Source organism: Erythrolamprus reginae, chromosome 2 (assembly GCF_031021105.1).
Source record: "Erythrolamprus reginae isolate rEryReg1 chromosome 2, rEryReg1.hap1, whole genome shotgun sequence".
In the NCBI taxonomy this organism is placed as follows: Eukaryota; Metazoa; Chordata; class Lepidosauria; order Squamata; family Dipsadidae; genus Erythrolamprus; species Erythrolamprus reginae.
This window is the reverse complement of record NC_091951.1, coordinates 229,723,715-229,751,169: the sequence shown is the minus strand read 5'-3', so window position 1 is coordinate 229,751,169 and position 27,455 is coordinate 229,723,715. Positions and strand designations below refer to the sequence as shown.

The following is a 27,455-nucleotide window of genomic DNA, read 5'->3' as shown; positions in this document are numbered from 1 at the left end:
ATTTAGTAGAAAGTCTGACAGTGTTGAGGGAATTATTTGTTTAGTAGAGTGATGGTGTTCGGGAAAAAACTGTTCTTGTGTCTAGTTGTCTTGGTGTGCAGTGCTCTGTAGCGACATTTTGAGGGTAGGAGTTGAAACAATTTGTGTCCAGGATGTGAGGGGTCAGTAAATATTTTACCCGCCCTCTTTTTGACTCGTGCAGTATACAGGTCCTGAATGGAAGGCAGGTTGGCAGCAATTGTTTTTTCTGCAGTTCTGATTATCCTCTGAAGTCTGTGTCGGTCCTGTTGGGTTGCAGCACCAAACCAGACAGTTATAGAGGTGCAGATGACAGACTCAATGATTCCTCTGTAGAACTGAATCAGCAGCTCCTTGGGCAGTTTGAGCTTCCTGAGCTGGCTGGTTGTTTATGTCTGTAATCCTATTTTATGGCAAGAGCAACCTTCTTCAACGTACTTTTTCTTTTCTTCATTTTTTTCAGGCTTTCCTACCACCAGCGGATAATAGATCTTGTTCCTGCTAGTTTTTCAGTCTTGACTCCTGCAAATCCAACCTGTATTTATAAATACGGAGAAGAAAGTAACCGTACGTTGAGAGTATATAACAGTGATGGCGAACCTTTTTCGGCTCGGGTGCCAAAAGATTGCGTGCGCGTGAGATAATATGCGTGTCGGTACCCACACCCATAACGCAATGCTCTTTCCATGTGTATGCGCACAGCCTCCATACTGCCCCCTCCTCCCCGCACAAGTACACAGGCCTCATGAAGCCTCCAGAGTTTTGCTAGGCCCGTTGCCATCCCCAGGGTACAGGAGGTTTTCCTGAAGCCCAGGGAGAGCGGAAATGGCCGGAAAAAGGCCGGAAATCAGCTGAACAGCGAGAACATGCATGCTGGAGCTGACATCAGGCAACACCTCGTGTGCCTTCAGATATGGCCCTGCGTGCCACCTGTGGCACCCATGCCATAGGTTCGCCATCGCTGGTATATAATTTTCATTTTTAAATATAAAAGCAGTATTTGCAGCTGTTGGTGGGAAATTGTATTAGGGGGGTGGGAAATTGGGGGGAGGCAATGATAAATCCCTTTAAAGAAAACTGCTGTAAACGTGTGGTTTTGAGAAACATGGTGTCGCCCAAGGACCATCCAAAGCCCTAGTGGGCAAGATGACACATTACTTCAAGATGTGGCCTCTTATGTTCTGAAATGTTCCTGAAATATGTAAAACCGACTTCTGTGTTGCACGCGGTCTTTTATATAACAGTGTTCCAGGGGTGGGTTCCACTTCCCTTTGCCACCGGTTTTAATCGCGACGTTTCCTCCACCTGTGCGATTTTGCTTCCGCGGATGCTCAGTAGCAGCATTCAGCCCGAAACACAGCTGAGGAGCTGATCAGCTGTGCGTTGGGCAAAGAAATAAAGGTCAGTATTAACCTGGGGGAGGGCAAAAGGGCCCTTTTTCAAGCATCGGAACAGGAGAATTGCTCACATTAGAGAAACATCTTTCAGCTGTGGCGAGGGGGGCGTTTGCCCAGGTTCGCCTGGTGCACCAGTGGCGGCCCTATTTGGATCGGGAGTCACTGCTCACAGTCACTCATGCCCTCATCACCTCGAGGCTCGACTACTGTAATGCTCTCTACATGGGGCTACCTTTGAAAAGTGTTCGGAAACTTCAGATCGTGCAGAATGCAGCTGCGAGAGCAATCATGGCCTTTCCCAAAAATGCCCATGTTACACCAACACTCCACAGTCTGCATTGGTTGCCGATCAGTTTCCGATCACAATTCAAAGTGTTGGTTATGACCTATAAAGCCCTTCATGGCACCAGACCAGATTATCTCAGGGACCACCTTCTGCTGCACGAATCCCAGCGACCAGTTAGGTCCCACAGAGTGGGCCTTCTCCGGGTCCGGTCAACTAAACAATGTCGTTTGGCGGAGCCCAGGGGAAGAGCCTTCTCTGTGGCGTCCCGGCCCTCTGGAACCAACTCCACCCAGAGATTAGAATTGCCCCCACCCTCCTTGCTTTTCATAAGCTGCTTAAAACCCACCTCTGCCGTCAGGCATGGGGGAATTGAGATACTCTTTCCCCCTAGGCCTTTACAATTTATGCATGGTACATTTGTTTGTATGTATGATTAATTTTACAATAAGGGCTTTTTAGTTGTTTTAGTATTGGATTTACATGTTGTTTTTTATTATTGTTGTTAGCCGCCCCGAGTCTACGGAGAGGGATGGCATACAAATCCAATAAATAAATAAATAAATAAACAAACAAACAGAAAAATTAGCTAAAGTTCTTTTTAAAAAGGTGGTGGTGCCCACGGACCAGCACCGACTGTGATGTCACCAGCAGTTCACTACCGGTTTGGGAGATCCGGTCCGAACTGGGAGGAACCCACCCCTGCAGTGTCCAATCTTCAAAGATGGTAACTTTGCTTCTTCCTATTTTTCTAGAATCTCTTCCTGGATACAAAGTTGCACTGTGCTTAAACATTGCCATCAAAAATAAAGTGAGTAATGATGAAATTTTCACCATTCTGAAGGATGTGCCCAATTCTAATCAGGATAATGATGGTAAGCCCGTCTAATATTTACTTGGTTCAATTCCTAATTTTTATTTACGGAAACATTGCAAAACATCAGAGAACTTAGCTATGTTTAACCATATCTGATATATAGTTTTGATTGTTATACACACACATGGAATAGGTACTAGCTCAGTGGAATTTATTTTGTCCCTGACTTTTAGCATCTAACTCTATATCCCACATATGTCAACAAGCAAATACTCTTTTAGTTTAATAATGGTGTACAATATGCCTAAATTGTAGGCATACATGAGATGGCATTCTTGTTGATATTGCTAATATCAGATTTATTCCAAACATAGATAGAATTTCTGTAAGATGTTTTACTACTAGTTATTATTCCAGACTTAAAGCCTGGAATAATACACCAGTAGTAAAACATCTTACATAAATTCTATATACAGTAATACCTCGTCTTGCGAACTTAATTGGTTCCGGAAGTAGGTTTGTAAGACGAAAGGTTTGTAAGACAAAACATTGTTTCCCATAGGAAACAATGTAAAAGCAATTAATGCGTGCAAAAAGGGGGAAAAAATCGCAAAATGGCGCTCCGCTGGGCGCCGCCGCTCGGCTGTCACCTTTTAAAACAGCCGGGGGGTTCGGGAGAACGCCGAGAAGCGCCGCTGCCTGGCTGTCACCTTCTGAAACAGCCGGGGGGCTTCTCGGCGTTCTGCTGAACGCCGAACCTGGAAGTTCAGGTTCCGGTTCAGGTTCCGGAGGCTGCGAGAAGCACCCGGCTGTTTCAGAAGATTACAGCCAGGCGGCCGTGCTCGGTGGAGCGCCGTTTTTGCGATCGGCTGCGGCGTTTTTGGCCGATCTGGAGGCTGGAGAGGAGGTGGGGAATCCCAGGAAGGACGTTTTCATACACATAGAATTTATATCTTACTCTTTTTTTTTATTATGGGGCATCCGGTCATTGTTGGCTTTAGTGACCACATACCATAGAGTTATTTTATTCAGGATGATCTGTCCCTAAGATAGTTCTTAAAGTCTTCAAATGGTGAATCCATTGACATTATAACTGAGTCCATCCATGTTGCTTCTTCCCATCTCTTTCCTTCCATCGTTCCTCCGCCTTAGAGTCTTAACCAGAAAACTAGGTCTTTGCATAATGGATCCAAAGTAAGGATATGATCATTAGCCAATATTGATTAATGTTCTCATTGTTTCCTTAGTTATTAGTACTGTGCTAGCCAAATGTTTCCAGCTTAAAACCTAATAGGGGATATTTGGATTTTGTTTAGAAAGTGTATATGATAAGAAAAAAGCCCTTCATGAAATTTCCTCACTACTTTAAATCCCCCCCCCCCCAAAAAAAATTGTCAGTCTTTCTCAGCCTTCAATAAGTGCCCATATTGCTTATAGGAATTCAAACTTATTTGCAACTTTGTTTTGCAGATGAAGGCTTCTCATTCAATCCTTTAAAAATAGAGGTTTTTGTCCAAGCACTATTACACTTAGCCTCAAAGTCATTCAGTCACTCTTTCAGTGCTCTGGGAAAGTAAGTATATGTTATTAAATGCATTAATCTGTTAATGAATTCATATTGTTGCCATTTTATTTTTATTTGTCTTTTAATGTTAGCAGAAAGGAGGCCAGAAGCAAATAAGATTTTTATTTAATGACTGCGTTTTAAAAATTAGCTATATTGTCTACTTCAATTTAAATGTCTATGAAGATTCTCAGTCATCCAGATCAGGGATCTTCAACCTTGGCAACTTTAAAATTTGTGGATTTCAACCCCTAGAATCAAAGCTGGCTGAGGAATTCTGGGAGTTGAAGTCCACAAGTCTTGCAGTTGCCAAGGTTGGAGACCCCTGATCTAGATCATGGTTGTCCCAAAGGTGCTTTTTCAACAGGCAAGTGGACTTTCTTGATTTTATTTCCCTGAAGATGTTTTATTTTTCATCCAAAAAGTTTCTTCAGTTCTGACTGGTTCAGTCGAAACTGAAGACATTTCTTGGATGAGAAGTGAAACATCTTCAAGGAAAAAACAAAGAAAGTTCAGTTGCCTTTTGAAAAGTACTTTTGGGACCACGACTTCTCTTTAACGTGCAATTTGAAATAGGCCGATTCCTGTATAGTCTCTGATCCTTGGGTACTTCTGCCTAGTTTTGCCTGTCAGGAGCTTCCTCCAAAACTGCAGCATCAACAAAAAAAAGCTCATAAGTCCTTTCTCACCTCCTTGTGATCTGCAGCACAACAATATCCCTGTATACTTTTAAGTCCCAAGACACAGCCTAACAAGAACGACCAATGGAGGTCCAGGGGAAACCCAAAAGTTCATTGCTGGAGAAGAAGAACCTTTTGCACAGTAGATTTTGCAGTGGTGTAGGGTCCAATTATAGAAGGAGAGAATGTCAGGCCCATGTAAACCAGGCCAAGAAATCAACTCAGCCAGAAGACCAAACCACTTTTGTTTAAGGTATGTTATGGTAACAGAACCTTGGAAGTCTGGTTGTGCTTTACCTCCTCCGCCTCTTAGCCTCCTGTGACTGAGGGAGGTATCTCAAGACTTGACGGTGTCTAGCTCTCTTTAGGATAAAGGCAGGGAGGGAGGGGAAGACACACTCAGAGGTGCAAGATCCTGTTACTTTAACCCTATAACAAAAGTCGCATTAACATTCATGACTGTATTCAAAGGGCTGGAAGAAACCTTTTGTGAGACTTGGGCTTAAGCCAGATTTGTCACCTTGTTGCTTTGAGGGGGGACATTTCTCTGATCTCTAGCTGAGCTACAGTGAAGGAGAGAGAGGTATTTAATGTGGATGAGGTAGGTGCCATAAAACACTGAATACCCACCAAGTGCGTAGCTAGTCAAGGTAGCAGGAAGAACGGCTCGGTTACAGAGCTCTCTGTAAAAATGTTGACACTGCTCGTTTCTCAGTCTAAAAATCCAGAGTTTGGAATGATCTTGGGAGACTAGACCAGTCCACTTCTCTTTTGCCATTTCAATCCATGTCGTATTACGAGGTTACGTAAGAACTGATGTGTAAGAATGAATGGCATGTATTCCTTAACATTCGTGGCTTATTCATTTTCTGTTCTAATAAGATTTCGAGAAATCCTCAAAACTCTGGCTGAAAGTGATGAAGGGAAGCTTCATGTTCTCAGAGTTATGTATGAAGTTTGGAAAAATCATCCTCAGGTAAAAATGAATATTTTATAGAGCTTCCTTCCTTCCTTCCTTCCTTCCTTCCTTCCTTCCTTCCTTCCTTCCTTCCTTCCTTCCTTCCTTCCTTCCTTCCCTCCCTCCCTCCCTCCCTCCCTCCTTCCAATTAAATTAAATTCAATTTATTAGATTTGTATGCCGCCACTCTCTGTAGACTCGGGGCCTTCCTTCCTTCCTTCCTTCCTTCCCTCCTTCCCTCCCTCCCTCCCTCCTTCCTTCCCTCCTTCCCTCCTTCCTTCCTCTCTTTTCTTTTAACACCTTTAGGAGAAAGGTGTGTTCCCTCATTACAATTTAAACTTCCTTTATTGAGTTAGATTTAGTTTATGATGTTGAACAAGGCTTGACACTTTATTTCTTTTGGTTATCTATTGTTTCATAAGATTAAAACCAGAGCAATTATTTACGTTCTGTCTATAGGGCAGCTTTTAATCTCCTCCCAAAGCCAGCTCAGTCATGGACAGTCGTTCTCTGGGCTCAGTCAAGGGAAGAGTGGACAGAAACAGTGGCAGAAATCTCTATGCCTTTTAGCATAGAAGAAGGGCAGTTGCATTCCAATGTTCCAGAGTGTCCTTTGTGTCTTTAGGAATGGTCTTCCTGCTCATGTGTTGGTAGAGAGATGCAGTCCTGAGCTGATGGTTTCCTCTTCACCTATTCTTTACTTTGCCATGAGAAAAGGTTAAAAAAGTAAATTATTTAAAGGTCCTCCATTGTTCGGTTTTCCCAAGAAAATGTGAATGTATAATTCTTGATGGGGAGCTATGATATGTGGCCCACTTATCATAAATAATTATGGTCTGCACAGCTCAGGCACCGAATCTTATAAAGAGGCTGTGCTTTGAGGGATCCTGTGTGGTTTCAGTAAACTGGGATTTCTGTCTGTGAGTTTGTGTTGTACGTTTGTGTCCAGGTGACAATACACACTCCTCATGAACTGAAAAAAGTTTCTGCATTTTCACAGATGATTGCTGTACTGGTGGATAAGATGATTCGAACACAGATTGTAGACTGCGCTGCAGTGGCAAACTGGATTTTTTCTCCAGAGCTATCTCATGATTTTACAAGGTAAATAAAAGTCAACCTCCTCATAACTTTTTTTTTAAAAAACCCTTCAGATTATGCTTTGAATTATCATTCATAGTGAGTGACCATGATAAGGGGGATTTTGCTTAAGTTAAAAATATTTGCTGAAAGTAAACACAACTTATGTATCTTATCGAAATTTTGCATCTTATTGATATTTTGCAGACCTAGGGAATTATGATTCTGAAATTTCTGTTCAGAGGAAGATTAGGAGATGTGAGTTGTACAGTTGTGTTTTAATGTTTGGGTCCATTTCAGTAATCTGAGAAAAACTCAGGTTTACAAGTGTGTATCAATCAGCCTTATTGCTGACAACGATCAGAACGTTTTCTCTGAATATCAGGGTTTTCTTTGCTTCTTTTATTGCTAGATTTTATATTTGGGAGATCTTACACTCTACCATTCGTAAGATGAACAAGCATGTGATGATGATCCAAAAGGAGCTAGAAGAAGCTAAGAGAAAATTAGCCAAGCAACACAAAAGAGTAAGTAACTTTTATTCATGTTAGTATGAAGAAACATGGCTTGAAACATATTTCATCAGCCAAAGAGCATAAGATTTGTTTTGATTTGCCGAGATGGGCAGAGATGGCAGCAGGACAGAAAATTGGTAATGGTCATCATTCTATTATGTCCATGGCTCAGGCATTCTTATTTCTGAACACTTTTTATTGGATTATTTATATTTTTTGCATCCCCATGCCATGATAAAACCACAGCTGTGGTGGGGCAGTGGCTACTTCTGCTGACTTCTGTTTGCCTGTAGTTTGGCAGTTTGAGTCTCTCAGCCTTCCACCCTTCCAAGGTCGGTAAAATGAGGACCCAGATTTTTGGGGGCAATATGGTGACTATATAAACCATATAGAGGGGACTGTAAAGCATTTTCAAACAGTATATGTCTACAGTGCTATTGTTGTTAACGCCCCCATATAATTAGCAATATCATTTAGACTTCACAGTGCTTTACAGCCCTCTCTAAGCGGTTTACAGAGAGAAAGCCTATTGTCCCCAACAATCTGGGTCCTCATTTTACTGACCTTGGAAGGATGGAAGCTGAGTCAACCTTGAGCCTATTGAGATTCTGTTCTGTCGGGCTCTCTGGTAGACACCTCCCAAAAATTCACAGGTACAAATTTCAGACACACACACATTTGGAAATTCAAAACAATGTTCTTTATAATGAAAATTCACTTAAACCAAGCCCTCTTTTGGTATAGCAAAGATCACTCGTCTCCAAACAAACTGGTAATTTGTACAAGTCCCTTATCAGTTCTGGGATACTTAGCTTGCAGCTGTGAGGCAATTCACAGTCCTTGTTCTTTCACAAAGTTAAACACACTTTGCTCTGGTTTAGTTTCAAAGCGGGGAAAAATCAGCACACAAAGGTCAAAGTCAGTAAAGCAGTCACGAAACACAACGATCAGATAATCCTCCACAATGGCCAAACCCACAGGCTGCTATTTATAGCAGCCTCACTAATTACCACAGCCCCACCCAACCACAGGTGGCCTCATTTTCTTTGATAATAATCTCTCAGTTGTTGTTGCCTATGCATTGCTCTCCGCATGTGTGGCTGTATCATTAACTCTTGTTCTGAATCCAAGGAGGAGCTAGATAATTGATCTCCTTCTGAGCTGTCTGCCACACTCTCCTCCTCCCTGTCACTCATGACTTCTTGGTCAGAGGAGCCTTCATCAGCAGATTCCACCAGGGGCAAAACAGGCCTGCAGCATGTAGATGTCTCCCCCACATCCACAGTCCTTGGGGCAGGAGCTGGGCCAGAGCTAACCCCATAGATTCTATCTGCCAAACTGCTGGCAGCCGGCGATCAGCAGAAGTAGCTTGCAATACTGCACTCTAACCACTGCACCACCGAGGCTCTAATTGAGTATGATTGATTTATAATTCTTTTAAGGTCCTACCCTTTATTTTATTTTATTTTTTGCTTTCCCAACCTTTGTGCTTACTATTTACATTCCAATCCTTTCCCTCCAGCGTGATGATGTCCGAAGTAATGAGAGGGGAAATTGGCCCCTTGAAAAACAGATTGAACGTTTGCAAGAAAAAGTGGAATCGGCTCAAAGTGAACAAAAAAACCTCTTCCTTGTCATATTCCAGGTAAATGCAGGCATATTGATGGACCCTGAAGAAAGCAATCTTAAAATGTTAGCGTGGCTGCAAAATTCTAAAATAAGTGTTTCAGCTTCAAAAGGTTCTAAATTAACATTCTGTACATTGGAGAGTAAGTTCTTAAACATGACAGGTAGACAACCTCAAGCAGGCAGTCCTTGACTTCCAACAGTTCAATGAGTGACCACAGTTACAATATCACTGGGAAAAGTGATGTGTGACCATTTTTCGAACATGCAACCACTGCGTCGGCATGGTTCACATGATCAAAATTTGAATGCTTGACAACTGGTTTGTATTTATGACGGTTGTGGTGTCCTGGGATCATGTGGTCTCCTTTTGCAATCTTCTGACAAGCAAAGTCAATAGGGAAGCCAGATTCATTTAACAACCGTGTTATTAGGACTGCATTGGCTACTGATTGATTTCCGGACACCATTCAAAGTGTTGGTAATGACCTATAAAGCCCTACATGGCATCGGACCAAATTACCACCTTCTATCGCATGAGTCCCACCGACTGGTTAGGGTTAGGTCCCACGGAGTCGGCCTTCTCTAGGTCCCGTCAATTAAACAATGTTGTTTGGTGGGACCTAGAGGAAGAGCCTTCTCTGTGGGGGCCCCGGCCCTCTGGAATCAGCTCCTCCCAGAGATTCGCACTGCCCCCACCCTCCTCACCTTCCGCAAGATGATGATGATGATTATTATTATTATTATTATATTATTATTTTATTATTATTATTTAGATTTGTATGCCGCCCCTCTCCGAGGACTCGGAGTGGCTTACAACAACAAAGGGTCTTAAGACTCATCTCTGCCGCCAGTTTTGGGGTGATTAGATCCTAGCCCCCTTGCTGACGAGTGTGGTATGTCTTGCTGTATGAATGGGAATGATTTTAAATGTTATTAGAGTTTTTAAAGTTTTTTCATTACATTAATTGGATATTTTAGATATGTATATAATAATTTTAAAGTTTTTTCATTACATTAATTGGATATTTTAGATATGTATATAATAAATAAATCTAATAAATAAATATTGTTTTGATATGTTGTGAGCTGCCCCGAGTCCTCGGAGAGGGGTGGCATACAAATCCAATCAATCAATCAACTTAAAAAGCTGCAGTGATTCACATTACAACTATGGCAAGAAAGGTCATAAAATGGGGCAAAATTCACTTAAATAAATGTTTGGCTTAATTGTGGCTGTTTAAGTTGAGAGCCATCTGTACTGAATCCATGTTTGCTGTCATTCTGTACTAAACTATTCCCTACTTAATTCAGACATGTTTTTAACCCTCTACTCCAAAGAAAACTTGCCCATGAATGCAAAGCCAATGATTTCACCTTGTTTATTCCTTCCAGCGTTTCATTATGATCCTCACAGAGCATTTAGCACGAAGTGAAGCAGGAGGGATTGATGTAGTTACACCTTGGTACAAGAACTGTATAGAGAGGCTGCAGCAAATCTTCTTACAGGTACGTCTTATCCACGTCAGGATGCACGTGGTTATTGAAAGTGAGATTATCTGGAAATAATCTTTGCCCCGTTGATTTGCAATTTCTCCATAGCAGCTTGATTTAAAAGCCTGAAATTGTCATGTTGTAATGTTTTTGTTCATGATTGAACCAAATTGAGCTTGGGTTTTAGCTATATTATTTTGGTTAATTTCTTAGTAAAGGTGTATGCATTGTGTTAAATCATTTGCAGACTTAATTTGCTACACACAGATACAGAGAAGAAGCCAGTGAATACCTGTCTGAGATGAATATGTTAAATACATTGTGCAATTCTTAAAAGATGGCTTATTTATCATCATTTCCAAGCGTAACCCAAATGCTTTTTTTGTGCCTGTAGCATCATCAGATCATCCAACAGTATATGGTGACTTTGGAGAACCTTCTATTTACAGCAGAATTGGATCATCACATACTGGCTATATTTCAGCAATTCTGTGCACTCCAGGCCTGAATAACTTTTTTCCCCTACAAGACTTAATTTCATCTTGCTAAACCTAAGACTTTGATGGGAAAGAAAATAATAATCATTTGAAAGTGTGCTGTGCTAGATAAGTTACACAATGCTCAAATTTTCAGCAGTAGGGGCCTTATGCTAGTTATAATTCCAGAATGTTTTTGGATGGAATGATGTGCGGATTTCTAAATTTGAAATGAATTTTGACTCTGCCATAGCCTCCCTTTTGTGCACTCCTGTTGTTGGTATAAAAGTTAAAAATAGAAGACAATAAATAGATGTGGCTCTTTGTTTACCTCTTGCATACCATGCAACGGGTTCCATAATAATGTGAATCAAGTCTCAAAACATACAAATGTGTCTGAGGATGGCCTTTCTGGTGGTAATGCTCAAAGTTCCATAAGAAACCTCAAATATATGAATGTTTAAATGGCCAAGTCTGCAAAGAACTTTTGGGTAGAGTTTCTATCAAAATGAATTATCATGGTTGTGTGAAACATAATTGAAATTATAACTTTTTTTTTTTACATTGGTCTAATGTGCCTATTTTGAATCACAAACCTAATTACTGAAGGAACTATCTGTGCTGCTCATTTGTAAAGCAGATATAGGTTGCATGAAGGGATTTAACAAAAGCTATCAACTAGCCTGATCTACCTTCCCTAGCTCAAGATTGTCTGATTTCTGTGGAGAAAGCATACTTTTGTTTTATCGGCTTACACCAGGGGTAGGCAAAGTTGACTCTTCTATGACTTGTGGACTTCAACTCCCAGAATTCCTGACCCAGTCATGCTAGTTTAGGAATTCTGGGAGTTGAAGTCCACATGCCATAGAAGAGCCAACTTTGCCTATCCCTGGCCTAGACCATTGATGGCGAACCTATGGCACGGGTGGCACAGGTGGCACGCGGACCCATATTTGCTGGCAGGCGAACCGTTGCCCTATCTCAGCTCCAAGTTGCATATGTGTGTCAGCCAGCTGATTTTTGGCTTGCACAGAGGCTCTGGAAGGGCATTTTTGGTTTCCAGAGAGCCTCCGGAGGAGATGGGTGAGTGCATTTTTACCCTCCCTTGGCTCCAGGGAAGCTTTTGGAGCCTGGGGAGGGTGAAACAGGAGCCTACTGGGCCCACCAGAAGTTGTTTCTGGCCTCCAGAAGGCCTGCAGGGGGCAGGGAAAGCGGTTTTTGCCCTCCTCAGCATTGAATTATGGATGTGGGCATTCACACATGCACCCATGCTCTTTTGCCACTCAAGGAAAAAAAGGTTCGCCATCAATGGCCTAGACCAAGAAGACAACCAGGGCTGTTATGCTTCTTTTCGTTTACTTGTGTTTACTCATAAATTTGATAAGCCAAGTCATTAGATCAAGGCTGGCTTTGCCAATATGGTTATAAACATTTTGCGAGTAAGACTTGAGTGTTACTCAAGGGCTTATTCTTAATAGTAGAAAATATATATAGCTCGGCAATAAATTGTTGGGCTCTTAGTATTCCCATTTATCGTTACTAGGCAAAACAGCAAAATGAATAGCTAATGTCATCTAGCCAGTTAATGAAAAAAGTTCATAGACTGCTAAGTCTACTCATTTAACAACATACGCAAGGCCCAGATGTTTCCTCTCAAAATATGTGTTCTTTTGAGAAGAACTAGGTAGAAAGATTACATACTGCTCTAGCCTTTTCTTTTCCTTCCTTCCTCTTTCTTTCTTTCTTTCTTTCTTTCTCTTTCTTTCCTTTATTTTTCTTTCTTTATCTCTCCCTCTCTTTCTTTCTCTCTTTCTTTCCTTTCTTTTTCTTTATCTCTCCCTCTCTCTCTTTTTCTTTCTTTCATTCTTGTACACTGAGAGCATGTGCACCAAGACAAATTCCTTGTGTGTCCAATCATATTTGGCCAATAAAATTCTACTCTACTCTACTGGGCTCTACGTGGTCAGCTGTACATTTTTAGCAAATCTTCAACCCTCCCAGTAGCATTCTCCATGGCAATCCATAGTTCAATCTGAAGTTTTGGGATTATAGATCTGTGGCTATGTTGAAATAACACTAAATCAAAGCTACACAAACCACTCTTGGGTATATTATGTTCTCTGATGCAGCCACTATCTCCACAGGGATAAAGTTGCAAGAACCAAGTGCAAGGGTGTGTTCCCTTTTCTCTAAATTCTATAATGTATATGTGTATGACCTTCAAAATTGGAAAGTGGTTTTTTTTAAGCCACAAGCTACTGTAGATAGATATGAAAAATGTTAAGAGTGCATGCAGTGATACAGATAAGCATTTAACTGTGTAAGTATTATACAGTTAAATATTTTTATTATTCAATAAATGTAACGTTTTTTATAAAAGGATGATTATTATGCCTCTTTTCTACCAGATTTTCAATTATTTCTGGATAACGGTTAGGGTATGCAAAATAGGACACAAGGAATGTGATCCATTACATAAACACTTGAATACAAAAATGCATTGAATGTAAATCCTAGCCATACTACATCTTTTCATAGGTTAATTCATGACCACAGGTGCTGCAGATCTTTCTGTATGTATCGTCGCCTATCATTTCTTCAGCGCCATACTCATGTTGATGGATACTTGTGTCTTTTTTCCATAAGCTACTTCTTACAGCTCGCCGTAATTCTAAAACAATAGAAAGAGTGCAATCATTAAAATAGACACACAAATAAAATCAATTACCCTGAGGACAGTCTATATGAGAGTCTAAAGCCTAATGTCTTCATTAATGTTCTGTTTTTGAAAGTGAATGTGCAAATGGAATTCAAATGAATCTAGAATGAATTTTGAAGTGCATTAGAAAATGGTGATCATAAAAATCAGACAAGAAAATAATGTAACTCTTTCCCTGCATTTCATAGATTAAGCTCCTAATCTTTCAGCCAGTGGAGCATCAGCCCAGTGGTGGAATTCAATTTTTTTTTACTACTGCTTTTGAGGGCATGGCTTGGTGGGTGGGTGTGGCTTGGTAGGCGTGGTAGGGGAAGGATACGGTAGAATCTCCCTAACCCTCCCCACCCACCCAGGAGAAGGTTATTGTAAAATCCCCATTTCCTCTTGATCAGCTGCGACTCGGGAGGCAGAGAATAAATGGGGGCGGGGTCAGTCAGAGGTGGCATTTATCGGTTCTCTGTACATAGAAAACATAGAAACATAGAAGACTGATGGCAGAAAAAGACCTCATGATCCATCTAGTCTGCCCTTATACTATTTTCTGTATTTTATCTTAGGATGGATATATGTTTATCCCAGGCATGTTTAAATCCAGTTACTGTGGATTTATCAACCACGTCTGCTGGAAGTTTGTTCCAAGGATCTACTACTCTTTCAGTAAAATAATATTTTCTCATGTTGCTTTTGATCTTTCCCCCAACTAACTTCAGGTTGTGTCCCCTTGTTCTTGTGTTCACTATCCTATTAAAAACACTTCCCTCCTGGACCTTATTTAACCCTTTAACATATTTAAATGTTTCGATCATGTCCCCCCTTTTCCTTCTGTCCTCCAGACTATACAGATTGAGTTCATTAAGTCTTTCCTGATACGTTTTATGCTTAAGACCTTCCACCATTCTTGTAGCCCGTCTTTGGACCCGTTTAATTTTGTCAATATCTTTTTGTAGGTGAGGTCTCCAGAACTGAACATAGTATTCCAAATGTGGTCTCACCAGCATTCTATATAGCAGGATCATAATTTCCCTCTTCCTGCTTGTTATACCTCTAGCTATGCAGCCAAGCATTCTACTTGCTTTTCCTAACAGTACTGTTCACCCATTTTGAGACTGTCAGAAATCACTACCCCTAAATCCTTCTCTTCTGAAGTTTTTGCTAACACAGAACTGCCAGTACAATACTCAGATTGAGGATCCCTTTTCCCCAAGTGCATTATTTGACATTTGGAAACATTAAACTGCAGTTTCCATTGCTTTGAAATTTCCGCTACCGGTTGAACAGAACTGGTCAGAACCTATTGAATCCCACCGCTGCCTCAGCCACCAAGAGTATGATGAGTGCAATAAAGCCGGCTATCAGTCGGGGTTGGCCACTTGCAGAATTGCAATTTACCTGAGAGTTCTGCCATCCTTCCTCCCCTCCCCCCACCACATCTTAGCTTTCCTTTTCTTTTTTGAAAGGAAAGCACTAATAAGAGAACTGATTTCTAGTTTGGATTAGGCACAAAGTCAGCTAAGTCCCTCTCATTCAGCCAAGGGAAACAATGATGGCGAACCACTTCTAAAATGTATGAGCCAACTTGAAGGCACTTAAAAAAGCTGCACTACAAACAGTTGTTATCAACTCACCATTTTTACTTTTTAGTCAAATATACTGGGTCTAAGTGGAATCCAAGGTTTTTTTTTTAAAGAATAAAGCTAATTTGTGCAGACTAATTGTCCTTCAATCTTAAAAGCAGAGGGACCGGGAGGTTTACTGGTATCACTCAACTACTACTCGTAACTTACCTTTAACTTTTTTATCAAACTTTTTCTGTTTCATCTTCTCTCTGTTATCTTGGCGGTTTTCTTTAGCTTCTTCTAATGCTTCCTCACTACCCCAAACTTCAAGGGAACGTTTAATTACCTGTAAATGCCAAGCATCATTTGAGTAAAATTTAAGGGACTGGAAACAAATTGTTAGATCAGCTAGGGCAGTGATGGCGAACCTATGGCACGCGTGGTACAGGTGGCACACGGAGCCATATCTGCCGGCACACCAGCCATTGCCCTAGCTCAGCTCCAGCATGTATGTGCACACCAGCCAGCTGATTTTTGGCTTGCACGATGGCTCTGGGAGGGCGTCTTCAGCTTCTAGAGGGCCTCTGGGAAATGGGGGAGGGTGTTTTTGCTCCCCAGACTCCAGGGAAGCCTCTGGAGCCTGAGGAGGGTGGAAAATGGGCCTAGCGGACCTACCAGAAGTTGGGAAACAGACTATTTCTGGCCTCCAGAGGGCAGGAGAGGCCATTTTTTTGTCTCTCCAGGCCTTGAATTATGTGTGTTGGCACTCACATATGCACAACAATGCATACATACATACTTTTGGCACCCAAGGGAAAAAAGGTTCACCATCACTGAGCTAGGGCTACTGTATCTAGGTTACAAAAGCCTGGGGAAATTAACTGGCAACAGAGTTTTCTGTATGTGGCCTCTGGAAAGCAAGATTTTCCAGGTCTAACCTTATATAAAGTGTTGTGGTTAGCTCTGGCCCAGCTCCTGCAATGAGGAGGTGGATGTGGGGGAGACATCCACATGCCGCAGGCCTGTTTTGCTTCCAGTAGAATCTGTCTCCTCTGACCAAGGAAGCGTGAGTGACAGGGAAGAGGGGAGTTTGGCAGACAGCCCAGGAGGAGATCAATCATCTGTATCATCCCTGGATTCTGAACAAGAATGTATGACACATCCACGCATGCGTAGAGTGATGCATAGGAGACAACAACTGAAGTATTACAAGAGAAAATGAGGCCACCTGTGGTTGGATGGGGCTGCTGTAATTAGTGCTACAGATACAAAGAACAGGGTGCTGGTTCGGCCTTGTGGCAGTTTATCTGATTCATTGTTTCGTCAAGATCATGTTTTTTTGCTGTTCAGGATTGTGTGTGTGGACTCTCTGGACTTTAGAATTGGACTCAATTTCCCAGTTATTGGGTGAGCAATTGGATTGCATTTAACCTGTGCCTTGTGTGTACCAGAAAGTCCCTTTGACATTTAAAAAGGGAACTATTTCTGTTTTTCTGTTTATAAAAACTTTTGGGTTTTCCTTTTATCGTGTGGTGTGTGTCTTCCTGGACTAATTACCCTGTAATTATGGGCGGTTGAAACATGCCGGCAGAACATAAAGTAATGTCCCTGCCCCATCTTCGTGCTGGCTGTTGTACAACAGATACTGTCTTTTGTAAAGAATCTAGTGCTATCTTCACTTAGTACGATTTTCGTTCAGGATCTTTGGGGAAAGGGTTGTTTTATTTAAGAAGCCATTCTTTTCATGGAAGAGTAGCAATTCATACAAAGAAGCAGCGTCCAAGTTACTCCTCCTGACAATACTACAATAGAAATCAAGGCTTGTGAGAAACAGCATGGCAATTGTGCAACAGATTTGGAAAGTATCTGGAAGGAGCCACAAGATTAGATCCACAGAGACTGAAGGTGGTTTTTTTAAGGAAATAATAATAATAATTTATTAGATTTGGGGCATAGTAAATAAATCCCTAGCTCCTACTATATATTAAACTATACTGGTAGTTTAATGGTAAATAAGTATTTACAGAGGATTGTCTGTAATATGTCTCTCAACTGTCATCATTTGCTACACTGTTCCAAAGGGCTCCCTAAATTTTTAGAACAGATTTTGCAGGTTACAAAAGAGCCTCCCCTTCCCTTCCCTCTCCTTTCCTCTCCCCTTTTCCCTTCCCTTCCTTTTTGATAGAAAACTACACTGAATCAAAAAGCTTTTCTCTGTAGAAAGGCCCCTTCTGATATAATTCAGCCCCCACAAAATTTACCACCACCACCGATAAAAATTGAGACAGCTGAATCGGAGAGTTAAACATTGACCATGAGAAAAAGTGAAATGTTGATAGAATGCAAAGAAGTCATATCTTTGGAAGAAAAATATTAAGAGGAGAAGATTCAATTACCTGTAGTTTTAAATAAAGTTTCATATCACCCCAGTGTGGATTATGGGGATTTTTCTTCAGAATGAATCTAAGCACTGGCTCTCTCTTGTCTAAATCACAGTCTTTGAGAAGATACTCTTGCTTTGCTTCAGTCCTTGTTAAGAGTTTGTGTTTGTTTTCCACATCTCTGAAATGAGAACCCAATTCAACCTGAACATGCATGCTATGTATTTTCATATATCAAATATGTTGCACTTAAACTAATTCTTAACTTTGCATTTTTATGTTCAGTGGCACATATTATAAGATAGGCACACTGAATATCAAGTTGGTCTATGCAAAAGAAAAAAAAAGCTTGAAACTGATTTGGAGAAAAGCTTCAAACTTTATAAAAACACATTTCCCCCTACTTCCACATAAACCTGAAGAAAAAAGAACTTTAAAGAATAGAATATTTAAATCAACTCTTAAATCACAACTGTTTTCAAGCTGGTGTGGAAGCCTATAAAAAGGGGTGCATTGAATGAACATTAAAAAGTATACTAGTGTGAGATCAAACACTATATGCAAATCATTTTAGGCATAGTATCTAAGTAGTATGCTAAGTATCAATGCAACCACAATATAACCTGAATTTTATCTTTAAGCATTCCACTTGATAGAAATAAGCACAAATTTAAAATGGAATATTAAATGTGCATGGAGTTTAAAATGGAATATTAAATGTGCATGTATAAATGCCATTTAATTAGGGGCAAAATTTAAATTACTCCTACAGAAAAATACAGAAACCAACAGAATTATTACATGCTAAAATCTGTTTTGATTATGCTCAAGCTTCTATATATATCTGTACTTTGGAAACATGTCCACAATGAAGTATAAAGACAACACTATGCACAATATACTAAATTTCAAATACACTTAGAAATTACATTATATGTAATATGTATAATGTAATCCATAAGTGCATTTGAGATTTCGGCCTTTTAGTCTTTTTCTAAGTGCACCTTTATTTTATTTATTTATTTTATTTATTACTTAGATTTGTATGCCGCCCCTCTCCGAAGACTCGGGGCGGCTCACAACACGTGGAAACAAATCATAAATAATCTAACAAATTTAAAATTAAAAGATTTAAAAGACCCCATATACTAACAGACATACACACAAGCATACCATATATAAATTAAACATGCCCAGGGGAAGATATTTCAGTTCCCCCATGCCTGACGGCAAAGGTGGGTTTTAAGGAGTTTACGGAAGGCAGGAAGAGTAGGGGCAGTTCTAATCTCCGGGGGGAGTTGGTTCCAGAGGGCCGGTGCCGCCACAGAGAAGGCTCTTCCCCTGGGGCCCGCCAACCGACATTGTTTAGTTGACAGGACCCGGAGAAGGCCCACTCCGTGGGACCTGATCGGTCGCTGGGATTCGTGCGGCAGGAGGCGGTCTCGGAGATATTCTGGTCCAATGCCATGAAGGGCTTTAAAGGTCATAACCAACACTTTGAATTGTGACCGGAAACTGATCGGCAACCAATGCAGACTGCGGAGTGATGGTGAAACATGGGCATACCTAGGTAAGCGCATGACTGCTCTCGCAGCTGCATTCTGCACGATCTGAAGTTTCCGAACACTTTTCAAAGGTAGCCCCATGTAGAGAGCATTACAGTAGTCGAACCTCGAGGTGATGAGGGCATGAGTGACTGTGAGTAATGAGTCCCGGTCCAGATAGGGCCGCAACTGGTGCACCAGGCGAACCTGGGCAAACGCCCCCCTCGCCACAGCTGAGAGATGTTTTTCTAATGTGAGCTGTGGATCGAGGAGGACGTCCAAGTTGCGGACCCTCTCTGAGGGGGTCAATAATTCCCCCCCCCCAGGGTAATGGACGGACAGATGGGATTGTCCTTGGGAGGCAAAACCCGCAGCCACTCCGTCTTATCCGGGTTGAGCTTGAGTCTGTTGACACCCATCCAGGCCCCAACAGCCTCCAGGCACCGGCACATCACTTCCACCGCTTCGTTGACTGGGCATGGGGTGGAGATGTAAAGCTGGGTATCATCCGCATATTGATGATACCTCACCCCATGTCCTTGGATGATCTCGCCCAGCGGTTTCATGTAGATGTTGAATAGCAGGGGGGAGAGGACCGACCCCTCAGGCACCCCACAAGGGAGAGACCTAGGAGTCGACCTCTGACCCCCCACTAACACCGACTGCGACCGGCCAGAGAGGTAGGGGGAGAACCACTGAAGAACAGTGCCTCCCACCCCCAACCCCTCCAGCCGGTGCAGAAGGATACCATGGTCGATGGTATCGAAAGCCGCTGAGAGGTCAAGGAGCACCAGGACAGAGGATAAACCCCTGTCCCGGGCCCGCCAGAGATCATCCATTAATGCGACCAAAGCGGTTTCCGTGCTGTAACCGGGCCTGAAACCCGACTGCTGGGGACCTAGATAATCGGCTTCTTCCAAGGACCGCTGGAGCTGGAGCGCCACCACCTTCTCGACAACCTTCCCCATAAAGGGAAGGTTGGAGACTGGACGATAGTTGTTAAGCACAGCTGGGTCCAGGGAGGGCTTCTTGAGGAGGGGGCGCACGAGCGCTTCTTTATAGAGTGATGGAAAAACTCCCCTCCCCAAGGAAGCGTTGGTAATCTCCGCGTCACCTCCCTGCTGGCCGAAACCAGCCAGGAGGGACACGGATCCAGTAAACAGGTGGCGGAACTCACAGCTCCAATGGCCTTGTCCACTTCATCAGGTGTCACCAGATCAAACTCTTCCAAGTACGGGCCCCAGTCACCTCGACTGACTCGTTGTCAGTCGACTCTGTTTTACAATTGGAGTCGAGGTCGGCCCGGATCCGAGCGACTTTATCAGCGAAAAACTTGTTAAAATCCTCGGCACTACTCTGTAAGGGCTCCCCAACTCCCCCCTGGTTAAGAAGGGAGCGGGTCACCCTAAACAGAGCGGCCGGGCAGGATTCCGCTGATGCAATCAAGGCGGCATGATACGCGCATCTTGCCGCCTTGAGCGCCACTTTGTAAGTCTTAATAAAAGCTCTTACAAGTGTTCGGTCGGATTCAGACCTACTCTTCCTCCATCGCTTCTCTAGACGTCTCTTTTGGCGTTTCAACTCCCGGAGCTCCTCGTTGAACCATGGGGCTCTACGGGGTCTAGCGTCACGGAGAGGTCGCAAAGGCGCAATCCGGTCAAGAGCCCCCGCCGCAGCCCTGTTCCAGGCCTCCGCGAGAGACTCCGCCGAACTGTGGACGAGTGCCTCTGGAATAACCCCAAGCGCCGTTTGAAAGCCCGCTGGGTCCATCAGGCGTCTGGGGCGGAACATCTTCATTGGTTCCGCCTCCCTGCGGGGGAGGATTGGAGCCAGGAAGTCAAGCCGTAGTAGAAAATGGTCTGACCATGACAATTATAAAATAAATATCATTGTGTTCAATTAAATATATCCTTGCAAAAGGAGATATAGGTTTATACATTCAGTTTCTGTTAAAATGTATGGTTTTCAAATTATTCATTTGCATATAATGCATATTACCAACATTTAGGGGGCTGGTAAACATTTTAAAATATTTTTGATTATTCCTTTTTGATTATCCAAAAATACACTTGTTTTAAAAATCATTGTATTTTTTAATTGATTGATTTGATTTTATGCTGCCCAACTCCAAATGACTCTGGGCTTGAATTAAGTTTATAATATTTATTTTTTACACCGACCTAGAAATTTTTGCAATGCAAACAAAACAAAACCATTTGTTAAACCTTAAATCCAATTATTTAGTTATTCTTAATCCACAGTTGTCGTAAGTCAGAACTGACTTGAAAGTACAAAAACAAAATTGTCATACCTGCAATTATCACATGTTGCCAGGTCAAAATTGTTCATGAGATATGAGTCCATGAATTCCTTCTCACATTCTTCACAGATCAGATAATCAAATTCTAATACTGGACCTATTAAAATAAAAACAGAAGCACACTGATAACAATTCAGACTCTTAAATTTATCCAAAATAGTAAAGTAACAATATAAAGAAACACAAAAAAGAAACACACACAAAAAAGCTTTGGAATCTTGGAAATTATATTTCATTGTGTTTTGGCATGGGGTAATTGAGGTATCCCCTGGCTAATATGTTTTATGTATGGTATGACTGAATTGTATGATTATTTTAATGATATGGGTTTTTAGATGTCTTTTTTAAGTATTGGATTTGTTACATTGTTTATCACTGTTGTGAGCCGCTCCAAGTCTCTGGAGAGGGGCGGCATACAAATCTAATAAATTATTATTATTATTATTATTATTATTATTAATAATAATAATAAGTTCTAATTAACTTGCTTTTCCAGATTAGGCAAGCTGTGCTGTTGATGGTTTTATGATACTATTTATTTATTTATCTATCTATCTATCTATCTATCTATCTATCTATCTATCTATCTATCTATCTATCTATCTATTGTATGCCGCCGCCCCTCTCCGAGGACTAATAAATAATAACATTTCCTATACCTTATTTAGGCACTTATCAAAATAAAACACAAATTACCAGGGGGATGCACAATTTTCTCAGTTTGGTGTCTATTTGTCGTTTCTTCCTCTTCCTCCTCCAGAAAAAACCCTCCGCCTGTATCTATTGTCTTTGAAGGTGCTTTAACTTTTGAACTGCCTGGAAAGATAAAGTAACAATTTAATTGTGCAGCTGTACAAATAAAATGACTTTGTTTTGAAATGATTCCATAATATTCATAATAGAAACTACTTTCAGTCACTGAAGAGACTTCCAACACTTTTAGACCACAGTGTAATATACATTTACACATCTCATATCCCCCTCAAACTGTGATGCAACAGATCTAATTTATAAAACAAACTGGGAAGATATCAGTGAGTCCATATGTTTACTAAGCCACTGTTTATTTAATTACACTTCATTGAATGAAGCACAAGTGGCTGGGTTGGCCCAGATACTACACAATGATATTGCATTATTGGTACTGCATTAAGACAATAATGTCAGTGCACATTTTTTCTTCAGATTTGAATAAAATATCCTTCACTGTAGTCTGTTCCACAAACATTCTTCCTTATTATTTTGCATGAGTGCAGGCAGTGAACACAAGTCCAATTGCCACGAGGTGGAAACATATAAAAGAAGGGATCTGCCAGTGCCTGGAGGCTGTGAAGGTCTGGATGGGCATCAACAGGCTCAAGCTCAACCCTGACAAGATGAAGTGGCTGCAGGCTCTGCCCCCCCAAGGACAATTCCATCTGTCCATCCATTACCCTGGGGGGGAGGAACGTTGACCCTCTCTCAGAGAGGGTCCACAACCTGGGAGTCTTCCTAGATCCATAGCTGAGGCTAGAACAGCACCTCTCGGCTGTGGCTAGGGGGGCATTCACATAAGTTTGTCTTGTGCGCCAGTTCTAGCCCTATTTGGATAGGGAGTCTCTACTCACAGTCACTACTGCCCTCATCACCTGGAGGCTCGATTACTGCAATGTGCTCTACATGGGGCTACTTTTGAAGAGCATTCAGAGACTTCAGTTAGTCCAGAATGCAGACGGGCGAGCAGTTATGGGTGTACCTAGATAGGCCAATATTACTCCAAAACTCTACGGGTTGCACTGGCTTCTAGCCGATCTCCGAACAAAATTCAAAGTGTTGGTTATTACCTATAAAGCCCTATATGGCTTAGGACCAGATTACTTACGGGGACTGCCTTCTGCCTCACACATCCCAGCAACCAATCAGATCTCACAGAGTCGGCCTCCTCCAGGTCCCCTCAACCAAACAATGTTGGCTGGCAGGACCATGGAGGAGGGCCTTCTCTGTGGTGGTTCCAGCACTCTGGAACCAGCTTCCCCTGGAGATTTGTACTGCTGCCACTCTCCTGACCTTCCGAAAGGCCCTAAAAATGTGGCTTTGCCAGCAGGCCTGGGAAGACCATTGAGCATTGAAACCTTGCTCCTGTCCGACTGTGGTATGATTGTGAGATGATTTTTTTTCTTACGGGTTTTAATTTTTTTTATTGTATTTTATTGTTGTTCGCCACCTTGAGTCCACAAAAAGATGGGCGGCATATACATGAAATCAAACCAAATCAATCAATGAAAGGCCTAGTAAGGCAGAGAATATGATGGGATCCCATCTTAGCTTCTCTATGCACTCATCGCAAAAGAAGGTGGCAACCCTTTTTACAATAAACTCGTTTAGTTTCCCAGAATTTCCTAACTTATTAGGGAAAGTCTTAAGAACTTCCCTACATCATCTTCTTCATATGACTTCCTTATAAAGTGTCCACACTAGCAAGAGCTCTGTCATGTTTCCCCCATATACGGCCCAATAACATGATACGGCAAACCTTCGCCAGGAGAAGGGTAGGGCCAGTTCGCCAGCCTAGCTTGCCTGAGCATCAAAGCCCGCTGGCGGTTCCTCTCAATCTTTGCCTTCATGGTCTCGGACAGTGTGTTGTTTTTTTCTCCTTGGACAGCACTTGGATCCATGGCCAGAATCAGAATCAGAATCACTCATCTAAAAAACAGGAATAGGGTAGACAGGCAACCGAAAAATAAAAAGAGAAATAGTTGAAGGACTACTAAATAACACTGAACATTCTTGGTGTTTTGCTGTTCTCCATTTTTGTTGCTGCACCACTACTGTGGAAAACAGGACCGGATCTTTGTTGATTTTATTACTTTGTAGGTACTGTCAAGATGATTAATGTCATCTAAAGGTCTTTATATAAGATTAGATAAGTTATAAATTGGATTTTTTGTTGTAGAGATTTTAGATAATTAGGGGTTCTTTTTTATTATTGTATATTGGGAAGTTGGTAATGTTATTAACCAATGGATAGAAGTGTAGTCATAAGATTAGAATTTGTTTAAATATGAAGAATGAGTTAAAATTAAAAAAAAAAGTAATAAAGTTGAAACAGAGATATGAAATGGGAAAAAAGATCAGAAATTTGGGGGATTTTGAAATGACCACAATAAAAAAATGAGTAAAGTTATAAATTGAAGAAAGGGAGGAATATGTCCTAAAATTAAGAGGTATAAGAGACAATAAATATGTCTGGAACATAAGAAAATTGAAAATTTAAGGTGGTAGACCCAGGCGACAGAAATAGACAAGGAGGCAGCATTAGATATACCTAAAAGAATATAATCTATATAAAAATATGGATAAAGGAAAAGATATGTTTCAGAGTAGCACCGATTTGGCATGAAGTCAGGGTTTTGAATTGCTCGTCTGTTAACTTATAGGCTGCCCATCTCCTTAATTGGGTGGCATGGAATAATAAAAAACAATTTAAAACCCCAGAAACTAAAAACATAATAAAACATGGAGTGAGATTTAATAGAAAACGTGCAGAGAAGAGCAACAAAAGATGACGAGGAGAGTGGAGGCTAAAACATATAAAGAACAGTTGCTAGAATTGGGTATGTCTAGTTTAATGAAAAGAAGGACCAGGGGAGAGATGATAGTAGTGTTCCAATATCTCAGGGGTTGCCACAAAGAAGAAGGAGTCAGGCTATTCTCCAAAGCACCTGAGGGTAGGACAAGAAGCAATGGGTGGAAACTGATCAAGGGGAGAAGCAATTTAAAACTGAGAAATTTCCTGACAGTTACAATAATTAATCAATGGAGGAACTTGCAAATGTTCCAACACTGGGAGTTTTTAAGAAGAGTTTGGAAAACCTATCTGTCTGAAACGGTATAGGGTTTCCTGCCTGAGCAATGGGTTGGACTAGAAGACCTCCAAAGGCCCTTCCAACTCATCTCTTCTCCTTTCCTCAAAGTTTTTTATTTCTCTCCACATTCAACATATAACTTCATATACCTTCAATGCATCTTAATATACACTGCTCAAAAAAATAAAGGGAACACTCAAATAACACATCCTAGATCTGAATGAATGAAATATTCTCATTGAATACTTGGTTCTGTACAAAGTTGAATGTGCACAACAGCAGGTGAAAATGACTGTCAATCAGCGTTGCTTTCTAAGTGGACAGTTTGATTTCACAGAAGTTTGATTTACTTGGAGTTATATTCTGTTGTTTAAGTGTTCCCTTTATTTTTTTTGAGCACTGTACATATATCATTATTCAAATACAATAAAGTAAATCACATTCCAGGTTTGTTTTATATTATTTCTTCTGTATGCAACTTTCTTCTCTTCCTTTCCCTCTTTCTATCTTGCTCCTTCTCCCTCCTTTCCTCATACTTGGATGAATGATTCTTGGGCTGTTTTATTGGAATTTGACCCCCCCTGAAATAAATCCATTTTGCAACACTGCCAAGAAAACTGCAGAGATGCATCCAGTGATGGGCTGCCAAATTTTTTTACTGCTGTGCTGTGGGCGTGGCTTGTTTTGTGGGTGTGGTTTAATGGTCATTGACTGGGTGAGAGTGGCTTGACAATCATGCGACCAGGGGTGGCTTAAAGGTCATGTGACTGGGGGGGAATGGGTTACTGACAGGGGTGGGCTACTGCCCGGACCGGGGGGGGGGGGAATGCAGTGGGGTAGCGAAAATGGAGCTCCACCTCAGAGCACCTAATTTGCACTGAAAGATGTTGAAGGAAAATGCACAAGTCACGCCCACAGTGTGGTAGTAAAAATTTTGGTAGCCCTTCACTGGTTACTAACCAAGATAAGTTTTCAAATAGGTGCTTGGACTCTTTTTCAGTTGATTTAAGCCACATTATTTGAATAGCCACAAAAAGGACAAAGGATAGACAACATTATTTGTTGAGGAGCACAGTAACATTGTCAAGTTTTGTACTGAACCTGCAAGGTTCAGTATGATAATAGATTAGGCAAGTAGCTCAATTTTCTTGAATTGCTATAAAAGTTCAGTTCTATATACTGTAATGATTAAAATGTTTCTGGGTAAAAACATACTATTTAATTATTTCCTATTTTAAAAGCGATTAAGGATCATACTAAGGTATTAGAGAAGGAAGGACAATAAAAAAAACTATTAAGTATTCAATAAATAGTGCATAAACTTACTACCCCCACTGCCCCCCCCCGGGGGGCAGCAGCCCATTACTGGATGCATCCCCTCCTCCCGAGCGGGGGAATTACTGATAAAATGAGCTTCAGAACAGAAACGTTGGTTCCCAATCCATCTCCCGAGGTTTGCAAACGTCACAAAGTCATGGTCGTTTTTCCTTGCTGGCACGGCAAAGGTTAACCCGCGCCGCCTGTCAATCCGAGTGAGAAATGCAAGCAGGGACAGAAATTGGTCCCCACTCGGCACAACCACCATCCTCACCCTCCGCCCGTCATTCACGCCCTCCCTTCCCCACGTAAGTTTGGTCTTCCCTTCGCAAGTCCTTTGTAAAAGCAAGACAATCCGAGAAGACCCTCCGACCGGCTACAGTACTTACAGGTAGCATAGAGTTGATTTCTTGAACAGAGTGCGCATGCGCTGGTAAAGGCCGCCTCCCTCATCCATCCACCCACCCACCCACTGAAGTGTAATGGCGAGCTTTTGACCGTAGACTTAAAAAATGAAGATAAGACAACCCTTCCGTAGATCGCGAGATTTAAAATAGAGACAGGAAGGTTTTTTAAAAAAATATTAAGTTTCTACATATAAAAACAGAAAGAAAAGAACAACAATTTAAAGTTTCCGTTTCAGTGGTGTTCTATACATGCGCACAGATAGTTATTTGCTTATCACCAATATTTTCTTTCACTACATACATGTTTGTTATATAGAACAGTGTTTCCCAACCATGGCAACTTGAAGATGCTGGCTGGGGAATTCTGGGAGTTGAAGTCCAAATATCTTCAAGTTGCCAAGGTTGGGAAACATTGATATAGAAGACATAATTTGTCAACCATATTGTTGACCATCACT

At 41.5% G+C, this 27,455-nt stretch overlaps 2 protein-coding genes across 6 annotated transcripts in view; one reads left to right on the top strand and one right to left on the bottom strand.

Moving 5' to 3' along the window:
* LOC139162163 (nuclear cap-binding protein subunit 1-like) overlaps positions 1 to 13,287 on the top strand; it is a 39,670-nt gene extending 26,383 nt beyond the window's left edge. For 2 of the 3 annotated variants that reach the window (XM_070742220.1, XM_070742222.1), the window contains 9 exons: positions 482 to 585; positions 2,454 to 2,573; positions 3,986 to 4,088; positions 5,642 to 5,735; positions 6,718 to 6,821; positions 7,210 to 7,324; positions 8,835 to 8,957; positions 10,334 to 10,447; positions 10,827 to 13,287. In XM_070742220.1, the coding sequence (XP_070598321.1) occupies positions 482 to 585; positions 2,454 to 2,573; positions 3,986 to 4,088; positions 5,642 to 5,735; positions 6,718 to 6,821; positions 7,210 to 7,324; positions 8,835 to 8,957; positions 10,334 to 10,447; positions 10,827 to 10,940 (991 nt within the window). In that variant the 3' untranslated portion in view covers positions 10,941 to 13,287. Of the gene's footprint in view, positions 1 to 481; positions 586 to 2,453; positions 2,574 to 3,985; positions 4,089 to 5,641; positions 5,736 to 6,717; positions 6,822 to 7,004; positions 7,056 to 7,209; positions 7,325 to 8,834; positions 8,958 to 10,333; positions 10,448 to 10,826 lie in introns of those variants that run through there. The other variant, XM_070742221.1, reaches the window with a different exon arrangement.
* XPA (XPA, DNA damage recognition and repair factor) lies at positions 13,241 to 27,053 on the bottom strand. Of its 3 annotated transcripts, none has more exons than XM_070742223.1 (7): positions 26,980 to 27,053; positions 23,941 to 24,110; positions 22,125 to 22,244; positions 21,420 to 21,525; positions 17,580 to 17,745; positions 15,412 to 15,529; positions 13,241 to 13,579 (listed from the first exon to the last, which is right to left on the bottom strand). In XM_070742223.1, exons 2-7 carry the CDS (start codon positions 24,080 to 24,082, stop codon positions 13,431 to 13,433), a joined length of 801 nt encoding a protein of 266 aa, XP_070598324.1. In that variant the 5' UTR covers positions 24,083 to 24,110; positions 26,980 to 27,053; the 3' UTR covers positions 13,241 to 13,430. The 3 variants fall into 3 exon arrangements, with proteins under 3 accessions (XP_070598324.1, XP_070598325.1, XP_070598326.1); XM_070742224.1 differs by having other exon boundaries at positions 26,865 to 26,988; XM_070742225.1 differs by lacking the exon at positions 26,980 to 27,053 and adding an exon at positions 26,600 to 26,618.
* Positions 27,054 to 27,455: the final 402 nt, after the last annotated feature.

Excerpts from the sequence above, each read along its gene's own strand:
- XPA (XM_070742223.1), bottom strand. The coding sequence starts at position 24,082 with ATGGATCCAAGTGCTGTCCAAGGAGAAAAAAACAACACACTGTCCGAG. Across the intron at positions 22,245-23,940 it reads CTACCCTTCTCCTGGCGAAG|GCAGTTCAAAAGTTAAAGCA; the intron begins GTTTGCCGTATC and ends TTATCTTTCCAG. Across the intron at positions 17,746-21,419 it reads GCAACATGTGATAATTGCAG|AGATGTGGAAAACAAACACA; the intron begins GTATGACAATTT and ends TTCTCATTTCAG.